General features: G+C 36.5%; 3 protein-coding genes and 1 non-coding gene across 7 annotated transcripts; 2 read left to right on the forward strand and 2 right to left on the reverse strand.

Annotated features, from left to right (window-relative positions):
• The first annotated feature begins 133 nt into the window (after positions 1–133).
• Positions 134–10,370, forward strand: LOC136344864 (nucleoredoxin-like). Of its 2 annotated transcripts, none has more exons than XM_066292737.1 (9): positions 134–328; positions 392–787; positions 3,740–3,895; positions 3,953–4,081; positions 4,136–4,236; positions 9,530–9,725; positions 9,777–9,867; positions 9,921–10,118; positions 10,174–10,370. In XM_066292737.1, the coding sequence occupies exons 2-9, from the start codon at positions 419–421 to the stop codon at positions 10,356–10,358; spliced, it is 1,425 nt and encodes a 474-aa protein (XP_066148834.1). In that variant the 5' UTR covers positions 134–328; positions 392–418; the 3' UTR covers positions 10,359–10,370. The 2 variants fall into 2 exon arrangements, with proteins under 2 accessions (XP_066148834.1, XP_066148833.1); XM_066292736.1 differs by having other exon boundaries at positions 140–268.
• A 979-nt stretch (positions 10,371–11,349) lies between these two features.
• On the reverse strand, positions 11,350–13,658 carry LOC136344865 (probable 18S rRNA (guanine-N(7))-methyltransferase). Its single transcript, XM_066292738.1, has 7 exons — positions 13,455–13,658; positions 13,360–13,397; positions 12,914–13,092; positions 12,493–12,567; positions 12,321–12,439; positions 12,053–12,263; positions 11,350–11,596 (listed from the first exon to the last, which is right to left on the reverse strand). The coding sequence occupies exons 1-7, from the start codon at positions 13,488–13,490 to the stop codon at positions 11,433–11,435; spliced, it is 822 nt and encodes a 273-aa protein (XP_066148835.1). The 5' UTR covers positions 13,491–13,658; the 3' UTR covers positions 11,350–11,432.
• Positions 11,747–11,830, reverse strand: TRNAL-UAA (transfer RNA leucine (anticodon UAA)). Its single transcript has one exon. It is a non-coding gene; the product is annotated as a tRNA-Leu (tRNA).
• A 293-nt stretch (positions 13,659–13,951) lies between the features above and the next one.
• On the forward strand, positions 13,952–21,499 carry LOC136345171 (RNA-binding protein 25). Of its 3 annotated transcripts, none has more exons than XM_066293226.1 (14): positions 13,952–14,185; positions 14,269–14,398; positions 14,940–15,039; positions 15,192–15,416; positions 15,476–15,643; positions 15,696–15,796; positions 19,051–19,178; positions 19,235–19,525; positions 19,803–19,958; positions 20,014–20,164; positions 20,213–20,545; positions 20,600–20,749; positions 20,808–21,236; positions 21,292–21,499. In XM_066293226.1, the coding sequence occupies exons 2-14, from the start codon at positions 14,291–14,293 to the stop codon at positions 21,382–21,384; spliced, it is 2,433 nt and encodes an 810-aa protein (XP_066149323.1). In that variant the 5' UTR covers positions 13,952–14,185; positions 14,269–14,290; the 3' UTR covers positions 21,385–21,499. The 3 variants fall into 3 exon arrangements, with proteins under 3 accessions (XP_066149323.1, XP_066149325.1, XP_066149322.1); XM_066293228.1 differs by having other exon boundaries at positions 14,283–14,398; positions 15,705–15,796; XM_066293225.1 differs by having other exon boundaries at positions 14,285–14,398.
• Positions 21,500–21,505: the final 6 nt, after the last annotated feature.

The following is a 21,505-nucleotide window of genomic DNA, read 5'->3' on the forward strand; positions in this document are numbered from 1 at the left end:
ATTTCCGGTAAAATTCGAATCTTATCAAGATTTATTAACGTCGGTCAAGTTTGTTTTGGGAGGTTTAGAACACCTAGACGATGCATTTTTCTTGGTATTAAGGCGGTATAAAGGTATATTTGAATTATCTACCTTTAAATCTCTGCAACACTTCGTGGGAAATTGTCGCTTTTGTATATCGAACGAGACTTATTACCGCTTAAAATGCATAAAGTATGGTACAAACGCATATAGTGTGTTTTCTGTATGTGTGCAGCGGATATATCAGGTACATAAACTTTTACTAATTGCCGGATGTGAGGCGTAACACGCATAGGTTATAAACAAGGTTTATAACTTTATTTTAAAGCTTTAACTCTAATACCTCTCTTCTCTCTATCGTTCCTTTCAGGAATAATTTTCTTTTAAAAAAATCACTATGAACGTAAAATGGCCCGAACGGATGTTCGGCAAGAAACTCCTCAAATGCGACTCCACCAACAATTCCAATGACCTGAACGCGGTTCCAACGTCGGAAATTCTGCAGAACAATGTCCAAATCACCGGGATCTACTTTAGTTTTGCCAATATTAACACTCAAAGTGACGATTTTCTCAAGAAACTTCGCGATTTGTACGAAAAACTCAATGCCAGTTGCGCCAATGGCGATCTGGAAAAACGACTCGAAGTGATCCAAGTGGTGATGTGGGCTCACAATGATAACTATGGTGATTTTGAGCTTAGTCATAGGGACAGTTTGTTAGGCCTTCCCTGGTTCGCCATGCCCTTCAGTGAAATCAATTTAAAGGTACGTAATCTTTTAGACTCTATATACTGTGTTTTGTGCCTCAGGAAATGTGAGTCTCCTATGCCACTGATTTCGTAACCAACTAGTTTAGAAATTTTATTGTTTATATTCAGCCATCTGCGAATAAATCGCTCCAAAATTCAGTAGCATAGGAGGTCTAAGTTATTGAATTTTGAAGCACGTTTGGGTGAAAAGGTACAATTTTACAAAATGTCTTTTATCAATTTGTTTTGATAATGTAACGCAGGTCTTCACTTGGAGGTCGTTTCGCTCAGATTCGAGAATCCTGTCCCGGACTTATTATTTTTCAAGTACAATGCTGATTTTAATGATAAAACTGGAAAACTCTACACCGAAACCGACGTCAATAAACAAAGGGTGCAGTCATCATGGGGAAAGCTCAGATAGGCCTCGGAAAAGAAGCTGTGAGCAAGGGGTATAAAACTGAAGGGCATTTTGAACTTTTTATCATAAATAATGGAACACGAGCGAATTTCGCGATAAGGCGTTTCCACCAGGCATTATTCTACCTATTGCCGGATGAGAGAATGGGGGACCATTTTAACTCATTCTGTCGATTATTGTGCCTGGGCTCAAATACCCCAAGCTAAACAACTCCAATAAATTTTATTTCCGTCCATTATGCCTCTTCTCTACTCATCCATAGATTTTTATCGCCCTCTATTAGGTTTTATGAAAGTGGGGCTTTCTTTTAAATGACCCATCTCTTTTAATGTGTTTGTTTGCCAAATTTGACAAACAAACACAAACATTGGGTGAGTCAATAAACCTTAATGTATTCATCAATCACGATTTGAAGCATCGATGAATATTTCATTAGACCTTTGAAAACAAGAAGATTTACATTGCGAAAAATGGCTCTGGATTTTGGATTTAAAAGCATATGGCACGTCTTCGCACACATCTGACGTTTTTTATTCTCGAATCACACAGTGCAGAGATCTTGCAGATTCTATGGGATGTTACATAATTGCATCATCTGCATTCACAAGTTCATTACAGTAATTCCGTTAAATGTCCTTTGAACGTTCTTCTGGCCGTGAAAACTTGCAAGTCTTAATGTTAATGTTGCTTTTAAAAGAAAATTTATTTTCCAGAATTTCCCGGTTCGCTCTTTCAGTCGTTGGAAATGTGGAAATGTTGAAACTCGGAAGTTAATTTCCCAACATAAAGCATCGTTCAGTGAAAACTTCTCATGAAGATAAATTTTTCACGTTGGTAATTTTCTTTTGCTGCAGCCATTATGACTTCTAACCTCCGTTCCTTTAAAGTGGAAAAATAACCGAGATTTATATTCACTATTCAAGGCAATTTTTAGATCCCTTCGCTTTTTTCGTGATGGCACCTGCAAACTATAAAAGAACCCCTTATAATAAAAGAAAAAGAAACCCTAACTCTAAAGGGAAACACATAGAATGCGGGAACAGTCCCATTATTTGAGAGCAGAAACTCTAAAATATATATCAGACTGCTCAGTTCCTATTTCCGATTTTCCCTTTTCGGGCATTCTTCGTTAGCGGCCTGAAAAGTTCGATGTAAATGGATTTTCTCGAAATCAATCAGGGTAAATGGCATTTTATGACGAATTCCTCTAAAAAGCTCTGTGCCTGCATTATCGAAAGACGTTTCATCAAAGACTTGTGCATTATGAACTCCAAGTCGACGTGGCCACATCACCATTCGTCATAGAGCATGGTTTTCATTGTATTTCTGTTTAAGTATGAGGGCAAATGTCCTTTTTAGCCACCACTCACCTCGCAAGCTTTTTCCCAATGTTGTTTTCACACATCCATATTATTATTTCTTGATACCAATAAACTTGAGTCGGCGGTAGACTTTCTTCCTCGGGGGATTTTCTAGAGAGAACGGGGGTGATGATTAAAAATTTCGCCCAGGATGCCAGACGGCCCTTCTAACTAAAATTGAAAAGTTCTTTTTTTCACGAAAAGGTATTTCTGAGATTGCGCTATCAGGACGATCCGAACGTGAAAATCCAGCCCATAGTTAGTTCGGCGTGATATTTTCTCCGAATTCCGGTAACATTATCGAAACATAATTTTTGGGTATTTCGACCGGGATCTACAAAATTTTCTGGTTATTTCGAACCGAAATTAACTCAATGACAACGTAAAGATTTTAATAAATTCTGATTCTCCAAAAATCTTCGCTCATTTGTGAATTTTCGGCTGGCTCAAGAAACCTTCAAGACGAGGAGCAAGCGATTCACAGTTGTTTGTTCACGGTTGTCATGGCGTTCCAAAGCCACCTTGAGCAACAATCTAATTCTAGAGAGACCGAACTGCGGTGACAGTTGTTGGTTGGTTTCTTGCGCAAAACTGTGTCTCAGCGACTGCGCACTTAGGATGATTCGAACATGATTATCCAGACAGTTATTGTGGCGGCCATGTTATAAATTCCCGAATTCCGATATTATCCTCGAAATACACCAATTTTTGGTGTTTCGAGCTGGAATTGCATCACTTTAGCCCTAACACACTTCTGGTCACTTCCATCCGAAATGATATCGCCAAACATATCCAGTTTTCATGTAATCGTCGACCTTAAAGTCAAAATTCAAAAGAATGCGAACTGTTTACTTCCTGCCGGTAATTAAAGAATGTTTGGTTTTGCATCATCTGGCAGACTGAACGAACTTAGTCTCAAAAATGTGTTGAACGAGCAACGAGTCACATTTAATAAAACACATTATCGAATGAAAGACCAAAAAGTTTAAATAAATAATATGTTGTTGAGTAAGGTGGTACCCAATATGGAACGCTTTATTAACGCTTACCCCACTTCCCTCGGTAGTTGAAAACTAAGACTAACAATTCGCTTTATTCAAGGGTTGTTTTTCATTTCTTCGGGGAGCTATTTCAATTTTAATTCAATTTACTTTTGGAAATTAGTTGACTTCGCAGCATTTTTCAGACAAGGCTGAGCAGGCGGTACCGGATAAAATCAGGAGTACCGACGTTGGTACTTTTAGATAAAGATGGATCGACCGTTAGTGTGTCTGCTCACGAGAGACTGGTGGAGGATCCCAATGGCACCAATTTCCCGTGGAGACCTCGACCTGTTGATGAGGTATTATACTGCATAAAAATGATATGCTATCTGTTTAACATATTTTTGGTGCAAAAGGTGCTGAAGGAGGTGGTGTTGCAGCCTGGAGGAATTTACTATCAGGAACATACGAAACGTCTTCAGGGAGATGTTCGGTACACGGATCTTCCGGATGGGGTGCGGGGGTTTTACTTTTCAGCTCACTGGGTAAGCTTATCCCAAGACGAAGTCAACGGAATAAAGTTTTTTATGGGTTTTTAGTGCCCCCCGTGCAAAGCTTTTACTCCCCACCTTGCAGAAGCTTACAAACTGATAAGGAAACGAGAGCCCAACTTTGAAATCGTTTTCGTATCCAGTGACAGGTAAGAATAATCTGAACTAACTTGAACTAACCCGAACAGTTTTTTTTGACAAATCAAGGAGGTATTCTATGACCAACCCAAATTAAAACGATCTTTCGGGAACGAAACTCAGTAGCCCGGAAAACTTAAAAATTACAAAACTCTTTCGTACTCCATTTCCCTTGTTCCGGGTTGATTACCGGGTTTCACTCCAAGGCTCCTAAACGACAATTTATCGAAATGGCGTTGCCATGTATACGCTGTCGGTTCGCTATTCTTAGTGGGCAAAATAAAGGAAATTATGCCACTTAGTCCGACTTTGCAAGGAAGTTTGGAGCCAAATGAGCGGAAGTTTAATTTCAGGCCAGTTGGGTTATTAGGCTTTAAAGGCAACGAGTTTCTTGTGTTAGACAAACACTTCCAGCCAAAGCGGCACTTGACCACTGAGCTTCATTCGAGTCTCGATAGTTTGAAGATATATCAAAAATCGTTAATCATCTTCAACGCGCTTATAATGTTATTACCAAAAAAGTGCAAGCTCTCCAATAATCCTATCTCGTTTTACTAAGCTTTTAACGCCTCATTGTGCCTAAACCCTCATGACAACAAGATACTCGTCTAATATCAAGCAGAGCGCCATGCTAATCTTGCTGAGACCGAGCAAATTTCAATCTTTTTAGGAAAACGAGGTCTTCGACACTGAAAACATCCCCGCAAGCAAATCCAGAGGGGAAATGCACATATCCAATACCCCAGAGTTAGAGACGGTTTCAAGAATGTGAAGCTGCCAATAATAAAATGAATCCCCATGTAAACCCTCCACCGCCCCCAAATTTAATCTAAATACAAATTGGAGTCTTGAAGAGTTTGATGCTCTGTTATTTGCTTTGGGGCAATGATATCGAGGGTTAATGAGACAAGAAATCTCTAGATTAGGTCTTTCTGAACAGTGTCAGAAAATACCAAAGTAATTTTAAAATTTTCGAGATTTTCCTCCCGAAACTTCATTGCATTCACCAGATTAGAAACACTAATTAACTTTATTAATGCTCCGTAATTAAAATGGGGACAATTTCGGTGAGTAGCGTCACTTGGGGTAGAGAATAAAGGGTGAATGCCTCTAAACCTCGAATCAAAATAAGCCAGTAATATTCTACACTGCAGGATGAGATTAAAGTTTTAATTGAAGCACGTTTGAGAACTTCCATGCTCCCCGAGAGGGGCTATTTGGTTTAATCAATTGTTAAATTAAGTCCTGGAGAAAATTTCTGATTTGGACTAGAACTGGCAGCAATTTTCCGTCTCGAAAAGCTTCCATTGTCCCAGGCCTTTGTTGCTATGACGTAAGAAAATACGAAAAACAAGCCAAACAAGGCATAAAAATAGCTGGTTAATATAAATGAGCTGGAAACGTTTAATTTGTTAAGGGAAACGGCTTTGTCTGATTAAAGTTTGAACGGAGCAACAAAACTAGACGCCAGCAGAATACGAATTGAAATGGGCGCCGGTTTATGGGTGAACTAGTCTGGGGTTGTTACTGGGGAAACAAGTTTGTGAAAAAGTATTGTAAATTTAGTTTTTTTTTCTATCTCGTAAATGCTACCCGAAAAAAGTTCATTTCAAAACGGTGGATTATACGATTATTAAGGAAGAAAAGTAGAACGACCTCAACTGTAAAAGCCCTCTTCTGTTATTGTAGTAATTAATTTACCTTTCTATTTCTGCCTATCCATTTTCCTAACTAGAGTTTTCGTTCTATTTCGGTGCAGAGGCATGTTGCTCGTCTCCCTCTCTACCCTCACTTCCTCGGTACATCCTCCTTCCATCAAATTGTCCTCTCCCACACCACTCATGCCAAACGTCAAAACAACGTGTATTGTTGGCCTTACAGTGTACGTCAGTGAGGTCATTTTGACGTCTGTAACACAAGCGCAGACCGAATAATGCATCCCAATAGGTGCACCTAACTTGCCTTGGGCAATGACCCCAAAAACCATACATAAACTACTCGGAAATTCTATTTGCCAGCCCGATTCATAACTTTATGACTTCATTACCCTTATACGCGGTATTAAATTTTTTTACTGGATAAACGTCCTGCATTTTTATGGCCCTTATCGGGCACTGCAGTAGGGCCGACGGTAGTCCAAAGACGTAATCGTAAAATTTTATATTCCAACATGTAGCAGAGGGTATTTCATACTGATTTAGTGCACAGTATCGGTCAACATTTAAACACATGATTCTTTACGGGCCAGTTCTTCGAATGTTTTATCAATTTTATGACTCTAGATCTTGACTATTTGTTGATTTCTATTCACTAAAAAACTATCAACTTTTCCCATGCAAATGCTGACAAATCTCTCTTATCATGTTAATGAAATCAGGGCCGGCATTAGCAAATCCAATACTCTGAACGGAACTTTTAATCACCGCCATCCTACCTACAAGAAAAACTGCCGCCTTCCCTGGCCTATCCAGGGAAGGCGGCCGTCGTCCAACCTCGCCCCTCATAAGGCCGGTACTGCATGACAGTTATATTTCTGGTAAACTTGTCAGTATTTGAACAATCCGCTCCTAGAACACTCTTCAGCTTTGCCAAAACTTTCGAAACTTCTCATTCATTTAATCTTAAATTTGGCAGCTTTCACATTCAGTGCCGAACTTCCGGAATCTTAGATCCCACGTGGTGTCACCATCCGAGCTTAATGAGCTTTCAGGCCGCATCTAAAGTGACGGCATTATGGAAGGGGTGGCATTTCGGGGGAAGCAACGAGACTGTTATAGCATCCCGCGTATCCATGGGAACCGGGGTGGAAATGCATGTATTAGGATGCTTCATAAAGAATTCTGCAACGAGGATAATTAGATTCCTCTTATTAGGGATAACGCGCCACCGCATAAACAACAGGGTTCTGTCTCTTCAGTGGAGAGGCACACATGTTATTACTTTACGTTCTTAGTACAGCAATAAGGGGGATGAAGATATAAATTGGTGATAAGCTAATAAACCTGGAACTCTAAAACTTTCGATAGTCGAAAGATCATACTAATTCAGTATTTGAATAATATAAATCGTCAGGATCATCACGAGTTCTTAGGAATTCGTACCCAAATTTGAATAGCTCAAGATATTTTCTCCGAGAATTGAGGCCCATCCTTCACTAATACGAATACATTTCGTTATAATAGTGTGTACTATCGCTAGAAACCTTATATTTTGCCATGAAAAGCTTAAGTGGGTAATATGTAACGTGATTTTATCTAAAATATCCCCGTTATGTAACGGAATAGGGGAATGTTACCGCGCCTCAAAGTTACATGAGTCATAAAACAGTAAATTATGAGTACTCGTCGCCCATAGTAATGATGACCTATGACTTTTTTACGAGTATTTTCATTGAAGTAATGAACTAAATGTGTTTAGGGCCACATTTATGGAAAGGCAGACGTATTTAATGACGAACAAATGTTGAAAAATTAAAATGAGTAATTTTTTAACAAAAACTATCCCACTGACAAATATGTATGTTGAATAATTAACACGGTGAAATATTACCCCCCAATTATTTGCCTCCGGACCTTTCGTGATTCCATAAATTCGCCCCCGACTGATTAACGGGCGCTTTTCAGCCCCTCTGGTTACAATTTATTTGTCTTTGTATGACGCTTTGTCACGCCTCGACTCTTTTGAAGCTTTAGAACAAATAAAACTTGAAAACTTAGAGCAATATTATTTTCTGCACCTACTGCTCATTTGGTGAACTATGTCGAGAAGATATATGGGATGTTCGCAGTTATTAATAAATTCATTTTTTCTGAGGGAAAAAAAAATTTCAAAAAAATCCTTGAATGTGAATTTTGCTTAAAAAAAGTACTTTCTCTGACGTGCCATTTGTGTCAGTGACGTCAGTCGTATACAAAGTATGACGTCATCGATACATTTTTTAAATGATAACCATCGATTTCTTTCATGAAATGTGGAAATACGTCATTTCTAGTTTATGACTGTGGAAAATTATTAGTATGTCACATAAGAAAAATTTCCTGAAAATAAAATTGAAAATTGCCAAATAAACTACTTCAATAAATTCATAAAATTTTCAGATTAAAGACCGTTTTGAATTCGACGGTATTCTAAACGGTCAATAAATTTCTGCTGAGTTGTCCGTAAAGTCTCCGATGGAATGTTGTTGCATTGGATCGTTATTCTGTGTTTCAGATCTTCAATTTTGTCCGGTTTACTTTTACGCACTACATTTTTCCAATAACTCCAGGAAGAAAAGTTCAACGGATTGTCGGACGTTTTCCAATTCACCTATTCAGAAATGTTTGATTAAGATATTCATATAAAATAAAATGAATACAAGAAATCTATTATTATTTACAATATCCTGCACCTTATATAATATATTTATTCGATAAACAAGGTACTCAGGGAATTGTTTTCGATTTGCAACAAAAATAATCTCTTTTGTTGACTCTAGTGAAGTAGTTTATTGTTGAATCTTTTAATTTATTTTCTCAATTTTTTTGTAATGTAACATGCTAATAATTTTGCAGTATTATTAAGTAGAAATAACATACTTTTGCATGCACTGAAAATAATCGGAGGTTGTAAATTCAAAAAATGTTCATTGATATCATATTTTGTGCACGGCTGACGTCACTGATATAAACGATATCTCTAAAAATACCTTCTTAAAACAAAATTGACATATTCGAGGACTATTTCGAAAAAATTTATTGCTACAGAAAAAAATTATTTATACGTGACTTTACCAGAATAAACAAACGTTCAAAGTTCAGAAACACCCCAAAGAGGATTCTCATTGACTTAATGAACACAACATTATCTCTTCAACCTCTGCTATTTTAGTGCCCAATACCCTCATAAATTGAACGTCTAAATTTTTGTGAAAGTGCCTCTGTTCCCCCTTCGCTTATCAGAAAAGCAGATGCTACCTCCTTTCTCCGTCCAATAACTTTATGGGTCGCTTCAAGGAAAATGGCTAAAGTGATGGAGAAACCCCGATTACAGGCCCCTCAGCTGATTTATAGCCACCTTAATTGCATCACAGAGTTAACTCAGCACTTTCATAATTTAAATGCTGTAGGACATTTCACTTCTCTGTTTCCCTCTCACTGCCAAATTCACTTAAAGCTTTAATCGCACCTGTCACATCTTGCTGGAAATAAGCCCCCTGCACGAACTCCCATAGAATAAAGGACCATAAAGGATTCTTTTGGGGGTATAGCCGCATAAATTTGCCATACACCTAGCCGTGCCTTCATTATTTAAAATATTTTTTAGGAGCGCAGAATCTTATGGTGCTTACGTAGAAACGATGCCCTGGTTGTCGGTGCCCTTCCAGCAAGCCTCAGTCAGGGCCGAATTGGCTCAATTGTACGGGATAAGGGGGATACCTACGTTGCTGCTACTGGACAGTAATGGGCATGTTATTACAATGGATGCTCGGTCCGAGATTGTTGAAGATCCTTTAGCACAGGCAAGATTTTAATTATATAATCTCTCTCTTTTTACACTCAAATGGTTTCAGAACTTTCCATGGAAACCTCGAGCAGTGAATATACTCACAGATAGATTTTTAACTAAGCTCCACGATTTTCCTGCGATAGTGCTGTTTGTTGGTATGTACACAAATATCAACGAAGTTACCTTTGCAAATCCAAACGTCTCGTAGATTCCGAAGAAACTGAATTGCAATTCGCTGAATCAGTGCTAATCCCCGCTGCTACCAATTATTACAAAATGAACAATATTAACATTTCCGCCATTCCCGAAGATCGCTTGTTCTCTACTTGCGACCAAGACGATTATTTCATGCAGTTTTTAGTAGGTACTGATAATGAGTCAACAGACATCTTAAGAGATCTTATTGGTACTTTGTCATTACATGAAAATATTTCATTATCATTGAATCACTAAACTTTTAGGTTTAGACGATGTGATTCCACTATTAGTCGCCGTTGATATTCCGAACAGAAGGTTTGCGACCATGGATTATGGTACTGAAATCACAGCAGAAACTGTCAGTGATTTTATGAGGAAGTTTCAGTTGAATGACTTGAATTTCCGGGTTATCAATGAAGAAGGGGTTGAAAATGCGGAGCATTTGTAAAATGAGTGATCACAACTCTTACCGATTTATAACTAATTCTTGAGGGAAACCGTTGATGGTTTGAAAACAAGTTCTATTCTTGTTTACTGTAGAATTTAAATATTTCTTAAATCAAGTGCAATAATATGAAATAAATATAATAGAACAAAATATTATTAGTATTTTCAAACTATATGAGTATAGAATAACTTATTGAATATGTGGTAGTAATGAATATTTGTACGAAACAACAGAAGATTTCGCTAGATCTTAGTATCAAAAAGACAGTTTTAAACATTATTTTCATTGATGTATTAAATTATTTAGTTCACTGTTATAGTGTTACCATTTTGGTCGAAGTAATATGGTGATATAAATAGTAGTAGTATATTGCAATAACATAATTGATCAATTTTGAGATGTAGATATTTCACGCTATTTTATACATAAATACCTAATTGCAATATAGTTATATAAATTATACATATATAAGTAGTGATATATTTCATCAGCAGTATCTAGTGTTATTGTAATAGTTTAAGGTGATATTAACCAAAATAAAATATGTGTTTATTGCACCTAATAGGAGCACGTATGGGTAATGAATATTTAGTACCTGTTACAGTAATTTTAAACGATTTATTAATGCTCGTTTCGACGATTTTTCAAAATTGTCTCCTGACTTTAGTTCCCGCTTGCGTAATAAGGGCCAAACATTAACTTCACCGTTACATGAAGAAATATGTAAAATTCTTTTTTTAACAAGATACTGATTCGAATCAAATGAAAAGATTATATGTATAAGCATACACTTCATTTACGTTCAGTAAATACCTCAATACTTTATTGTAATGTATCTTATTTCCACATCTCGTAAAAGTTATTTTCAGCCCCAATTTAATTTTATTATAAATTTAACACATACGCTACATTTTCCCAATAAAATAAGTTTTGTAGATTATTTTTAGACATTGAATCATTTCAGCGGTTCTGGTAATTGAGAACACTTGAATTCGTATGCACACATTTTATATCAATCAAATATAATTAATTTTTAATAGTAAACAACATTAATGAATCAATCCATCAAGTAAATTAAAATCGCCCACTTCTCTTCCTTCCCGTGTACTTTGAGTCTTCCCTGACGTCTCTTCCCTGTCTGCGTCTCCTTTCTTTTTTCTCTTTAATCCAGCTTTTAACACTCTTTAGCGGTTTTCCCCTCTGATTCTTCACCCTGTCCCTTTTAGTATAATTTACCGCTAAGCAGGGACAAAATAAAATACGTTTTAATGTAAAAAAGACACAGAAAATATAGCCGAAACTTAGAGAAATACAAGTATTATTGATCTCGTGGGTATGTCTAGTTTTACCGAAGGTGGATGAGTAAAAAATCGGCAAAATAAAATGACTGTCAGGTGTGGGGTTCGAACCCACGCTCCCTTTCGAGAACCAGAGCTTAAATCTGGCGCCTTAGACCGCTCGGCCAACCTGACTTGCATCTAAGGGCACACAACATTCTATGAGAGGGATAACAAATTGATCAATCCGTATGTATGAGGGAAAAGTCAAATTTAAAGTAAGTTCTTTGATAACAAAAACTTAATTTAAATTCATCAGCTTTTCCTTAATGTTATTCCCATCAACCATGTCAGGAAACTGCAGAGACTTCAATTACCAAATTCGGCAATAATAACGTGAATATTTTTAGTTCTTACCTTCAGTAGCTCCTTCAGCACCTAAAGCTGCAGGCAAAGGCACACTGCCTCCGGTCATTAAAACCAGAAAATACTTCTTGGCTTTAGTGGAATTTGGGTAATCTACTACAACGCCGCCATAAAAACCCGCTTTCATGGCTTGGGTTGTAACCAGCTCCATTTGATCGCCATTTTCTGGATAAAATTGAAGCACTGCTCTAGCTGACCTGCTCTATAAAAGATTATTCCATTTTGTGAAGTTTGATGGAAATTTTGTTTACAAACTTACTAAACAGGCATATAATGAACTAAAAAATTTATATAATCTTTGGACAGGTCGGTGGTGCGATTTATCTGCATTACACAGCCATTGCAAGGCTGATATTGATATTGCACCATCAAAAGCACCTGAAAGATGTTAAGTTTTACAAAAAATTATTTTGGGTTTAAAATAATTTTACCAGCTTTAAAAGGGCATCCTTGACCCATGTCAGTTAAAATTAAATCTCCCTCTACTTCCCTTTCCACTGCTACATCTATAATAGGAAAGACTTAATGTATAATTGCACATTCAAAATTTTTAAATAAAAAATGCTTCTATTGGGGGTGTATAAGTTTAATTTTATCCACCTAAAAGGCCACAAGAGGAATATATCTGTCTCTTTTATTCATGAAGTGATTTCTGTGGTACTCTGTTTCTCTTCAAGGTATTTTCAAGAACTCTGGACTTTCATTCTATAGAAACATGTGAAAGCAAGAAGAAAGCTTGTGTTGAGTTTGATTTGTAAAAAAAAATTCATTTTCACTCTCATATGTTTCTATAAAATAGGGTTTATGAGATCTTTTAGGTAAATAACTGAACTCAGTCAATAAATAGCTTACCCAGCATTGCTGTTGATATGTCCATGCCCACCCAAAAATGTCCATTTGCCTCTAAGACACTACCGCTTAAACCTGATCCACACCCAATATCTAAGATGAAACATGAACTGTCTTCAGGCAAAACTAGTAATTCAATAGCTCTCTCAGACATCTGTTCTTGGATTTCCATAATTCTAGAACTAACAAAAAATAACATTTACTATTTTTCATGTTTTGACTATGTATTTTGGACTGTGTGTTTTGGCCTTAAACCCAATATGCAACTAAGGCAAATCTCTAAAATGTACGAAACACTTCAAAATTTTTCATCCCAATCCCTGAAAATTGACATTTGGCAAAGCGTACAATTTCCGATTTCTCTGTGGAGTATTTTTATTAATTACACAGATTTCTCTTTCTACAGCAGTATAATAAGAATAATACAATAAGGACTAAAATGAACTTACTTCTGGGTGTATTTTTTGGCTTCATCTTCGTTGTAAAACTGTGAAGAAAAGTACCACTTAATATAAAGTATGTTATAGTTAAAATTTACACTTACTATTTCTGGGGGAGCTAAATGTTCTGGTCGTGACATATTTTGTTAGTGTAACTTTTCTTTTTCTTTTTAAAATATAATTTAATTTAGAACTATTTCATAAACACAAACATAATAATTGAATACAACCTCAAAAACGCACATGTTTATTTGACTGAGCATGGCCCTACTGAAAAAAAATGTTTACATACATTTCAGTGTATCAACTTACTAGATTTGACGTTGGCTTTGCAATATTAATTCTATAACGCCTCTGCTCACTTATTTAGGTGTTGTACGTGTGTAGACTATGTGGACATTGCAAACAAATCGTTTTTATTATTTTTTTGCTCAAAAAACGCATTGCGGATGTCCTGCTTTTCCTCATATTATCAAAAAAATCGATTAAAAATTTACTCAAAATTATTTGTCGTTAAAAAAATTTAACGAAGAATAGAACAAATATTAAAATACAAATCTGTGACAAGATATTTGACATCGACACGCAGATCCTTAAGTTGAAAATGGCAACGTTGGTTAAAAGCTCGATTTAGCCTCCCTTGCGTCTTGCTTTCTTTTATAACTTTTTATGTTGCTTTGCAGGCAGATTGTGATTAATTGATTTAATATTTAACCACTTAAACGAAGAACTGTTTCCCTGCTATTCTAAAGATCCATATAAGCTCCAGGTTTTTTGGTGATATTGAATACACCACAGTTGTGTGTTTGCTTTGGTGTTCTAAGACCTACTCAAGGTAAAATCGCTCAAACTGAGACCACTTTGTTGCCCTTTTAAGGGCCATTGTAGGTGTTTCACTAGTTAATTATCAGCTGATAGTCTGTAACATATAGAGGCAGCTATGTCTTACCCAGGGAGACCTCCTATGATGCCTGGCTTACCTATGTATGCTATGCCCATTGGGGCTCCTCCTACAGCTTTGATGGGAGCTGTCATGCCTATGCCTCCGGTAAGTGAAATATTTAACAGTATGTACTGTTTAATTTGAAAATTAACTTCTTTTAAATTGTGTTTGGTTATCTCAGGATGTATTTTGATTTTTTCAATTTTCGTGTTAATATATTATTTAAAAAGCATAGAATTAAAATATACAACTGTCCCCATTGAATCAACATTTTATCTCTTATAGTTACAGAAGTAACAATGTTTAAATGTGAAACTTTTAGTTTCCTATATGTTATGTTATGTATATACCACACCCTGCAGAAACAGAGCAGTACATTTATGTATTTGGGAAGACAAATAGTTATTTTAGCAGCTCTATAATTCCTAATAAATTAAAAAATGTTCTCTGGAGAAAATAAATAATTTTTTCTTTACAATGGATTTGTGCAGATTTATACATGAAAGTTTGGCTACATTCAGTTTCAGTCCAAAAATTATTGTGTTTTACCAAGTATCCTAGAAAGTATAGTCAATTTGGCTATAAAATGTTTATTAACTTTATAATTTGGTAACTGTAGAACTAAAAAAAAAAAACATTATTTCAGATGCAGGTAGCTGGTGCCACCCAAATCAGAGCATTCCCCAAACTCAACCCCAATAGACATGAACCAAAAAGGGAAGGCCCAGCAGTGACTGTATTTGTTGGTAAGTTTTGACTACCCATTTCTATTGTCCATTATTTAATTAATTAACTTCAAATTTCTGTCTTTCAATATTTAAATGGATATTTTATTTATCAATTTAGCTAAAAAAAACTCGATTGATTGTGTCACAGGTACTTAAATGGAATTTTATAGGAAATATTACTGAAAGAGCTCCTGACTTAATGATAAGGCAAATCTTAGCAGCATGTGGTCACGTTCTCAGCTGGAAAAAAGTAAAAGCCTTTGGTTTTTGCGAATTGGCAGGCCCTGACGCAGGTTTACGTGCAGTACGTCTTTTGCATGATTTAATGGTGTATGACAAACGGCTAGTGGCTAAAGTTGATGCCAAAACTCAGGCGGTGTTAGATGAATATAAAGGTATTAAGTTGTTTTTTCAATAATTGGAAATTTAACTTCAAAGATGAGTTAATTTGCAGCTGAACGTAGAAAACGTCAAAGACCCTCCTCCCCCTTGCAAGATGAACAGGAAGAAGAGGAATTAGATGAAGAGACTCTGTATTTTGATGCTCTTTCCAGAGAGAGAATTAAACAAATTCTGGTTGAATACCAGGAAGAGATGAAGAACTATGATCACAAGAAAGATGGTTAGTGTGTTTATGTAATATTAGATTGGTGTTTCACGGGTTAATTGTTCAGTTATGACAGCCTGGAATAAAGTTCTTGCTGAGGCAGAGGTGGAGGAAGAGAAGCGCGATCTAATTAGCCGGGAGATTGGAAAATTTAGAGAGATAATGAAGGTAAGCAAGAGAATTTGCAGTTTTTCACCTGGGCGAATTTACTTCCATTCCCTTTTAGTAAAAAAATGTAGGCACACATTTTCAATAATCATGAGTCTCTAGTCATTTGAAAGGGTTGTGTGTCATTTTTTTACTGAACTACCACTATTTGTTAGTTAGACAGGAATCTGACTAACAAAGAGTTTGTAGATGATGTTACCATCAACTTAAATTGTATTATAACTAGAGATAAGTTTGCGCTTATGTCGTTGTTGAAACCGAACAGGCATGGAAAAGCGCGGCGCAGTCTCCGCCCGGGTAGTCAGCCGCTGGTGAGTAAGAAAGAATCTGAAAATCAATAAGAAATTTCCTAAAATTATTGGAATATAAGATTATTTATATATTTTTTTATGTGGCATATTATGTGTTGTTTTTCATTTTTCTAGGTTATCTGGGGTTTCAAATTTCTGGAATGTAAATTGTTTTATTTTTCTCTTCTTATGCAGTTTTGTTTCTTGAAATTAGATATATTTGGAATATAAATAAGAGCAAGAGAAACAATAACAATTGAAAAATTTGCTGTGGTTTGGATTTTTTCACATATACATATGTTTTTCTTAACTTTATAGCTACATTTACTTGAATTGATTACAGAAGATTTTGCCTTTTAAACACTTATTTTTCAGTGTATTGTTTTGCAAATAATAATATGCCACTTGGAGCCAAATTATTGAAGGTCAGTTTGTTGGCTTGTCACTGGTCAATTACCGGTTGCCACGGAATCTCACGTCACGATATCATTTTGTATGAAAATTAAGTTCTCAGGAAGTTCATAGCATTCCAATAATTTGGCTCATAACCTGTTTTTGTCAAGCACAAGAAACAATATAAAATGTTGTTCTAATTTGAAAGTTGTTACTTATGCTTCGGCATTCGCTCGTTTATTTGTAATAAGTCTGACGCCGAGTGTTTCACTCTGGAATGCTGGATTTCGTTCATAGTTTGCGGTGCTAAAAACTACGGATTTCTATAAATTAATTATTGCATATTCGGAATATTATATGTAAGTTTTTATATGAATTTTTAACAGATTTTCATCTAACAGGCCTAAATCTATGGCACAGAATTAATTCTTTTTTCAAGAGATCAATGGCATCATTTTTGAAAACAAGAATTAACTCGCTGTCAGGCTTAAAAGATTCAAATAAATGACAATGCAAGAGAGAACTAAACCGTAGGTATTTGACTTGATTTTAATCTGAACATCAAGTTCTAAATCTAATCTTTACGGAACTAAACATGAGGCTTTTTTGCTGTTGACCTAATTCATTTTTTCCTTCATTTTATTCATTTTCGCTAAATAAAAAAAATCTTAGCCGGAAATATGATTTTAACCATTTACATCTTAACCAATGGATTCTATATTAGTATTAGTAAGCATATGAACACATTAGACTTTGCAATGCAGAAATAAATGATGGCATAATGAGTAGGACTTTTCGCAAATGGATTTGTAATGAGTTTTCAGAAAGTGAACTTTTTTGTTTTAACTTTGCCACATCAGATGGTAAAACTGGCACAGAAAGGGGTAAAAAGTAAGCAACCCCGTATCTAGCAAATTAAAGCAGATATGATAATATGCATTTATAGAGGTCGTTGAGAAGATTAACTAAATGTGTTTTTGAGAATAATAAATTTTAAGATATCAACATCACCAACAAAACTTATCGTTATAAACACTTGGTTTTTTCTTTTGGGCGCATCTCTGCATTTCAGCTCTACTCAAAAAGATTGAGGCCCAGACCCATGTCTAGGTGTAGCTTTTAATTTTTAAAGCTATCAGAAGTTCGGTAGGTTAGTGAAAATCGCAAATGCGCAAGCCGTTTATGTATCAATATATTTTTAACAACTACCTTGGGATATGTTTTCTAAAGTCGGACCTTTGTTATCTGAACACAAAAAAGTTATATAAAGCGTTTGCGTTTCACATGTGGTTCTCATTGCAGTCGTCAGGTGGTGAATTCATGCATCATATAGGCAATATAGGCAATAGAGCCGACTGTTTCGACTGTTCTTGTGGTAGTGTGACTTTTTACAATATGCTAGATAGGCGCAGATAGCTATTAGTGCGAGCGCCCGAACGCGGCTTGGGGCTACTGTGGCTGGAACCACATACAAAAGGAAATCCGTTTCATAGTCTTTCAACTGGCGGAAATAAGTTTTAAACTGACTCAGTAATTTTTGTGGTCTACTTTACTCTTTATTGTATGAGTTAAAGAATCAGTGAAACAGAAGGATCATAAAAGTACTTCAATCATCTCACTCCAATATCTCAATAATACAAAGTTGAACAGTCCCACAGAGTGAAACACTCGTTGTTCTCTGAAATTAGTTAGTATTAGAACTGTAACTGCTATCCGTATTTGTAAGTTACGGGTACGTGGTTTTAAATGTACAATTTCACCCGGCGGTAATCACGTTTCACCAGTTCTGAAGAAAACCCAACCTTGTGCAACGGTAATCGACGCTATAGGATCCCTTTGTCTTCATATTTCTGTAAGTAAGTCTCTTTTGAAAGTTGTCTTTAGGGGTTAAGATAAGGACCATTTATATATTCAGCGGTTTGTCTTACTGTTGTTACTCCCATTTACCCGTTGATTGTGTTCGTAACACATAACAAGTAATTATCAAATTTGATTCAATTTGTGTTTATACTTGTGACGACCTATAGGGTAGTGTCAATTTTTATTTGGCTTTTTCAGGGATATTACCGCTATCCATTTAGATGGCGGCAATCGAAGAATGGATTTTTTCCTTAAAACGTTATATTATGTCACTGATGGTAAAATCTAAGTGTTGAGCTTGTGCAGTCGTACCTCAATCGTGACGCGATCTTAAAGTCGTTGTAAAAGATTTACCTTTAATTATAGTTTTTTTCTTAAAATTGTCTCAAACAAATTGTACGTTGCTAAGAAATTACTAAATGGCTGTGAAATAAATAATAGATACAAAATGGAAAATTTCACACAAATTTGATTTGAGGTAAGCATTTCGCGTACTGCAGCTGCAGCTACAGGTATTTGACCGACCAGCGATACACGTTCGTAACATGATGTTTTCGTTTCATTCAGTAAATGTACCTCAATTAGCAACGGCAAATCTATGACACAACTCCACAAGATCAATACTCAGACTATATGAGCTTCAATTTGACATTTTAAAATAAATTTGCTGAAAGTTTCCTCAAGATTTCCCTTATTTCGCTTTCTTTTTAGAAACAAGAAGAGGAGCGGGAAGTGAAAAAGAAGGAAAGAAATCGCGAACTAGAAAAGTCCCCCTCACGCTCCCCCACTCCTAAGCGCAGAGAAAAGGATGACCGGAAGAAGAGGAGATCCCGATCCAGGTATGTATTAATTGTTTATTGAGAAAGTTTGTGTTAATTTGAGCAAAAATGAGCAGTTCTAAAACTCATGAGCGAAGCCGTGAGAGGGACAGGGAACGCGAACGTGAGCGCGAACGCGAAAGGGAGAGAGAGCGCGAGAGGGAACGCGAAAGAGAGAGGGAGCGGGAACGTGACCGGGAAAGGGAGCGTGAGAAGGAGAAAGAGAGGGATAGGGAAAGGGAGCGTACCGATAAACTTAGCACTAAGGAACTTCTGCGTGAAAAAGAGATGGAAGAAGAAGCCAAGGAGAAGAAAAAGGCAGAGAGGAGGGCTAGGGAAAAAGAGGCTGCCTATCAAGAAAGGCTCAGGTATGTATCCTTTTTCAAGTAGTTACAAAGGTAATTAGAATGATGGGTTATGCCATAAAACTAAATCAAATGATGTATGTAAAAATCGATGGAAAGACGCTTTTAAATTTGCTTAGTGCGAAACGAATTCATTGTGACATAGGACATATGGCCAATTAGTTCTCTAGCCTGATTGTTCGGATAACAACAGCAATGTCCTTTTTTACGCTTCACTGCTTGGAAAGATTCTCCATGCTGAACTTAAAACAATGTTATTAATCTCTTGCGTTGTGCTTAGATTGTGGGAGAATAGAGAAAAAAGAAAAACCAAAGAATACGAGAAGGAAAGGGAGCGAGAGCGAGTGAAGGAAGAGGAACGCGAACGCGATGCCAAACGATTGAAGGAATTTTTAGAGGACTACGATGACGAGAGGGATGACGTTAAATATTACAAGTAACACTTTTCTTATTCATTACTCTAAAATTTTCAATTGACTGATTGTTACTAGGGGCAGAGAGCTTCAAAAGCGAGTCGCAGAACGCCTCAAAGAGGCAGAATCAGACACTAAAGACCGATTGAAGGAGAAAGAAGAAATTGAGGAATTGAGAAGGCGTATATTTGCTGAAGAACACGATGACCCAAATGAAGCATTTGAGAAGGTCACATATTCTCAATTGTGGTAAAAAAGAATTTAACAATTGTTTTAGGCCATGAAAGAACGCGAAGACCAGTATAAGCCAAAACTCTTAATTGATGTCAATTTGGAACACTGGAAACAAAAGGAACGCGAGAAAGAGAGAGAATTAGAAAGGCAGCGGGCGCGGGAAAGGGAGAAACAACGGGAAATTGAGAGAGATAGACGTCACAGGGAAGAAAGGGAAAAATATGTGGTGGCTCAAGCTGCTAAGGAATTGGAAGCAGTTGAGGCTGAACCCATTGACAGCGACAGTGATATGGATACCAATCACTACAGCCCTCCCTTACCGCCCGAACCAGAACCTGAATCGCCTTCAAACGATACCCCAGATCGTACTGCACAGGTGAGAGATTTTTCTGTAATTATATCATTTTAATAAGCAAATTATGTGCTTCAGTGGACTCAAGTTCAAGCTCCAGATGAAGATTCACGACAGTCATTCTCGTCACCAATAGACACCTCACAACAGCAACCAATTTCCGGCACTGGAATGAAGATTACCCTTTCTAAACCTATCGTTTTAAATAGTGCCCATTCCCCTACACAAGTAAATCTATCAAATATTTGAGTATAAATTTCATTTTCATTACCTCATCGATTTTTAGGGCAGACTGAATGATTCGCGCAAGAAAAAACTAGATCTCAGGGATATATTTAATCCTGATGAGGACGACACTACCACTCAAGTGAAAAAGCGAAAACTAGTTCCCTTAGATTATAACGATGACAAAAAGACGAAAAAAGACAAGGAGATGGCTGAAAAGAAAATAGACGAGGCCAAATCCCAGGAAGAAAAACGCAAACACATCAAAACCCTAATAGAAAAAATACCCACGGAAAAAGAAGCGTTGTTCGCTTATAAACTGGACTGGTCACAAATAGACAACGGTCTAATGGAGAAGAAAATACGGCCATGGATCAACAAGAAAATTATAGAATACATCGGGGAACCTGAGCCGACCTTAGTAGACTTTATTTGTAATAAGGTACTTGCGGGATCCCTGCCTCAAACTATTTTAGAAGATGTACAAATGGTCAGATCATTCAGATAATTATTGAAACAAGAATTGATTTCTCGATTTTTTTTAGGTTTTAGATGAAGAAGCAGAAGTGTTTGTGGTTAAAATGTGGCGACTATTGATTTATGAAGTAGAGGCCAAGAAGCTAGGCCTTGTTAAGTAACGTCTTCAAGATATGTGCATTGAATATTGTATTTATATTATTGGCAAGTTGTGTTTAAGTTATGAGTTTACTTTTCTTATTGTACGATTTGGAAATAAAGGATACTCGATATTAAGAGTTG

The sequence above is a fragment of the Euwallacea fornicatus genome, chromosome 18, assembly GCF_040115645.1.
Source record: "Euwallacea fornicatus isolate EFF26 chromosome 18, ASM4011564v1, whole genome shotgun sequence".
NCBI classification, from domain to species: domain Eukaryota; kingdom Metazoa; phylum Arthropoda; class Insecta; order Coleoptera; family Curculionidae; genus Euwallacea; species Euwallacea fornicatus.

Excerpts from the sequence above, each read along its gene's own strand:
- LOC136344864 (XM_066292737.1), top strand. The coding sequence starts at position 419 with ATGAACGTAAAATGGCCCGAACGGATGTTCGGCAAGAAACTCCTCAAA. Across the intron at positions 788-3,739 it reads TCAGTGAAATCAATTTAAAG|ACAAGGCTGAGCAGGCGGTA; the intron begins GTACGTAATCTT and ends AGCATTTTTCAG. Across the intron at positions 4,082-4,135 it reads TTTACTTTTCAGCTCACTGG|TGCCCCCCGTGCAAAGCTTT; the intron begins GTAAGCTTATCC and ends ATGGGTTTTTAG.
- LOC136344865 (XM_066292738.1), bottom strand. The coding sequence starts at position 13,490 with ATGTCACGACCAGAACATTTAGCTCCCCCAGAAATA. Across the intron at positions 12,568-12,913 it reads CATATCAACAGCAATGCTGG|ATGTAGCAGTGGAAAGGGAA; the intron begins GTAAGCTATTTA and ends TTCCTATTATAG. Across the intron at positions 12,264-12,320 it reads GTTCATTATATGCCTGTTTA|AGCAGGTCAGCTAGAGCAGT; the intron begins GTAAGTTTGTAA and ends AATCTTTTATAG.
- LOC136345171 (XM_066293226.1), top strand. The coding sequence starts at position 14,291 with ATGTCTTACCCAGGGAGACCTCCTATGATGCCTGGCTTACCTATGTAT. Across the intron at positions 14,399-14,939 it reads CTGTCATGCCTATGCCTCCG|ATGCAGGTAGCTGGTGCCAC; the intron begins GTAAGTGAAATA and ends ACATTATTTCAG. Across the intron at positions 15,040-15,191 it reads AGCAGTGACTGTATTTGTTG|GAAATATTACTGAAAGAGCT; the intron begins GTAAGTTTTGAC and ends GGAATTTTATAG.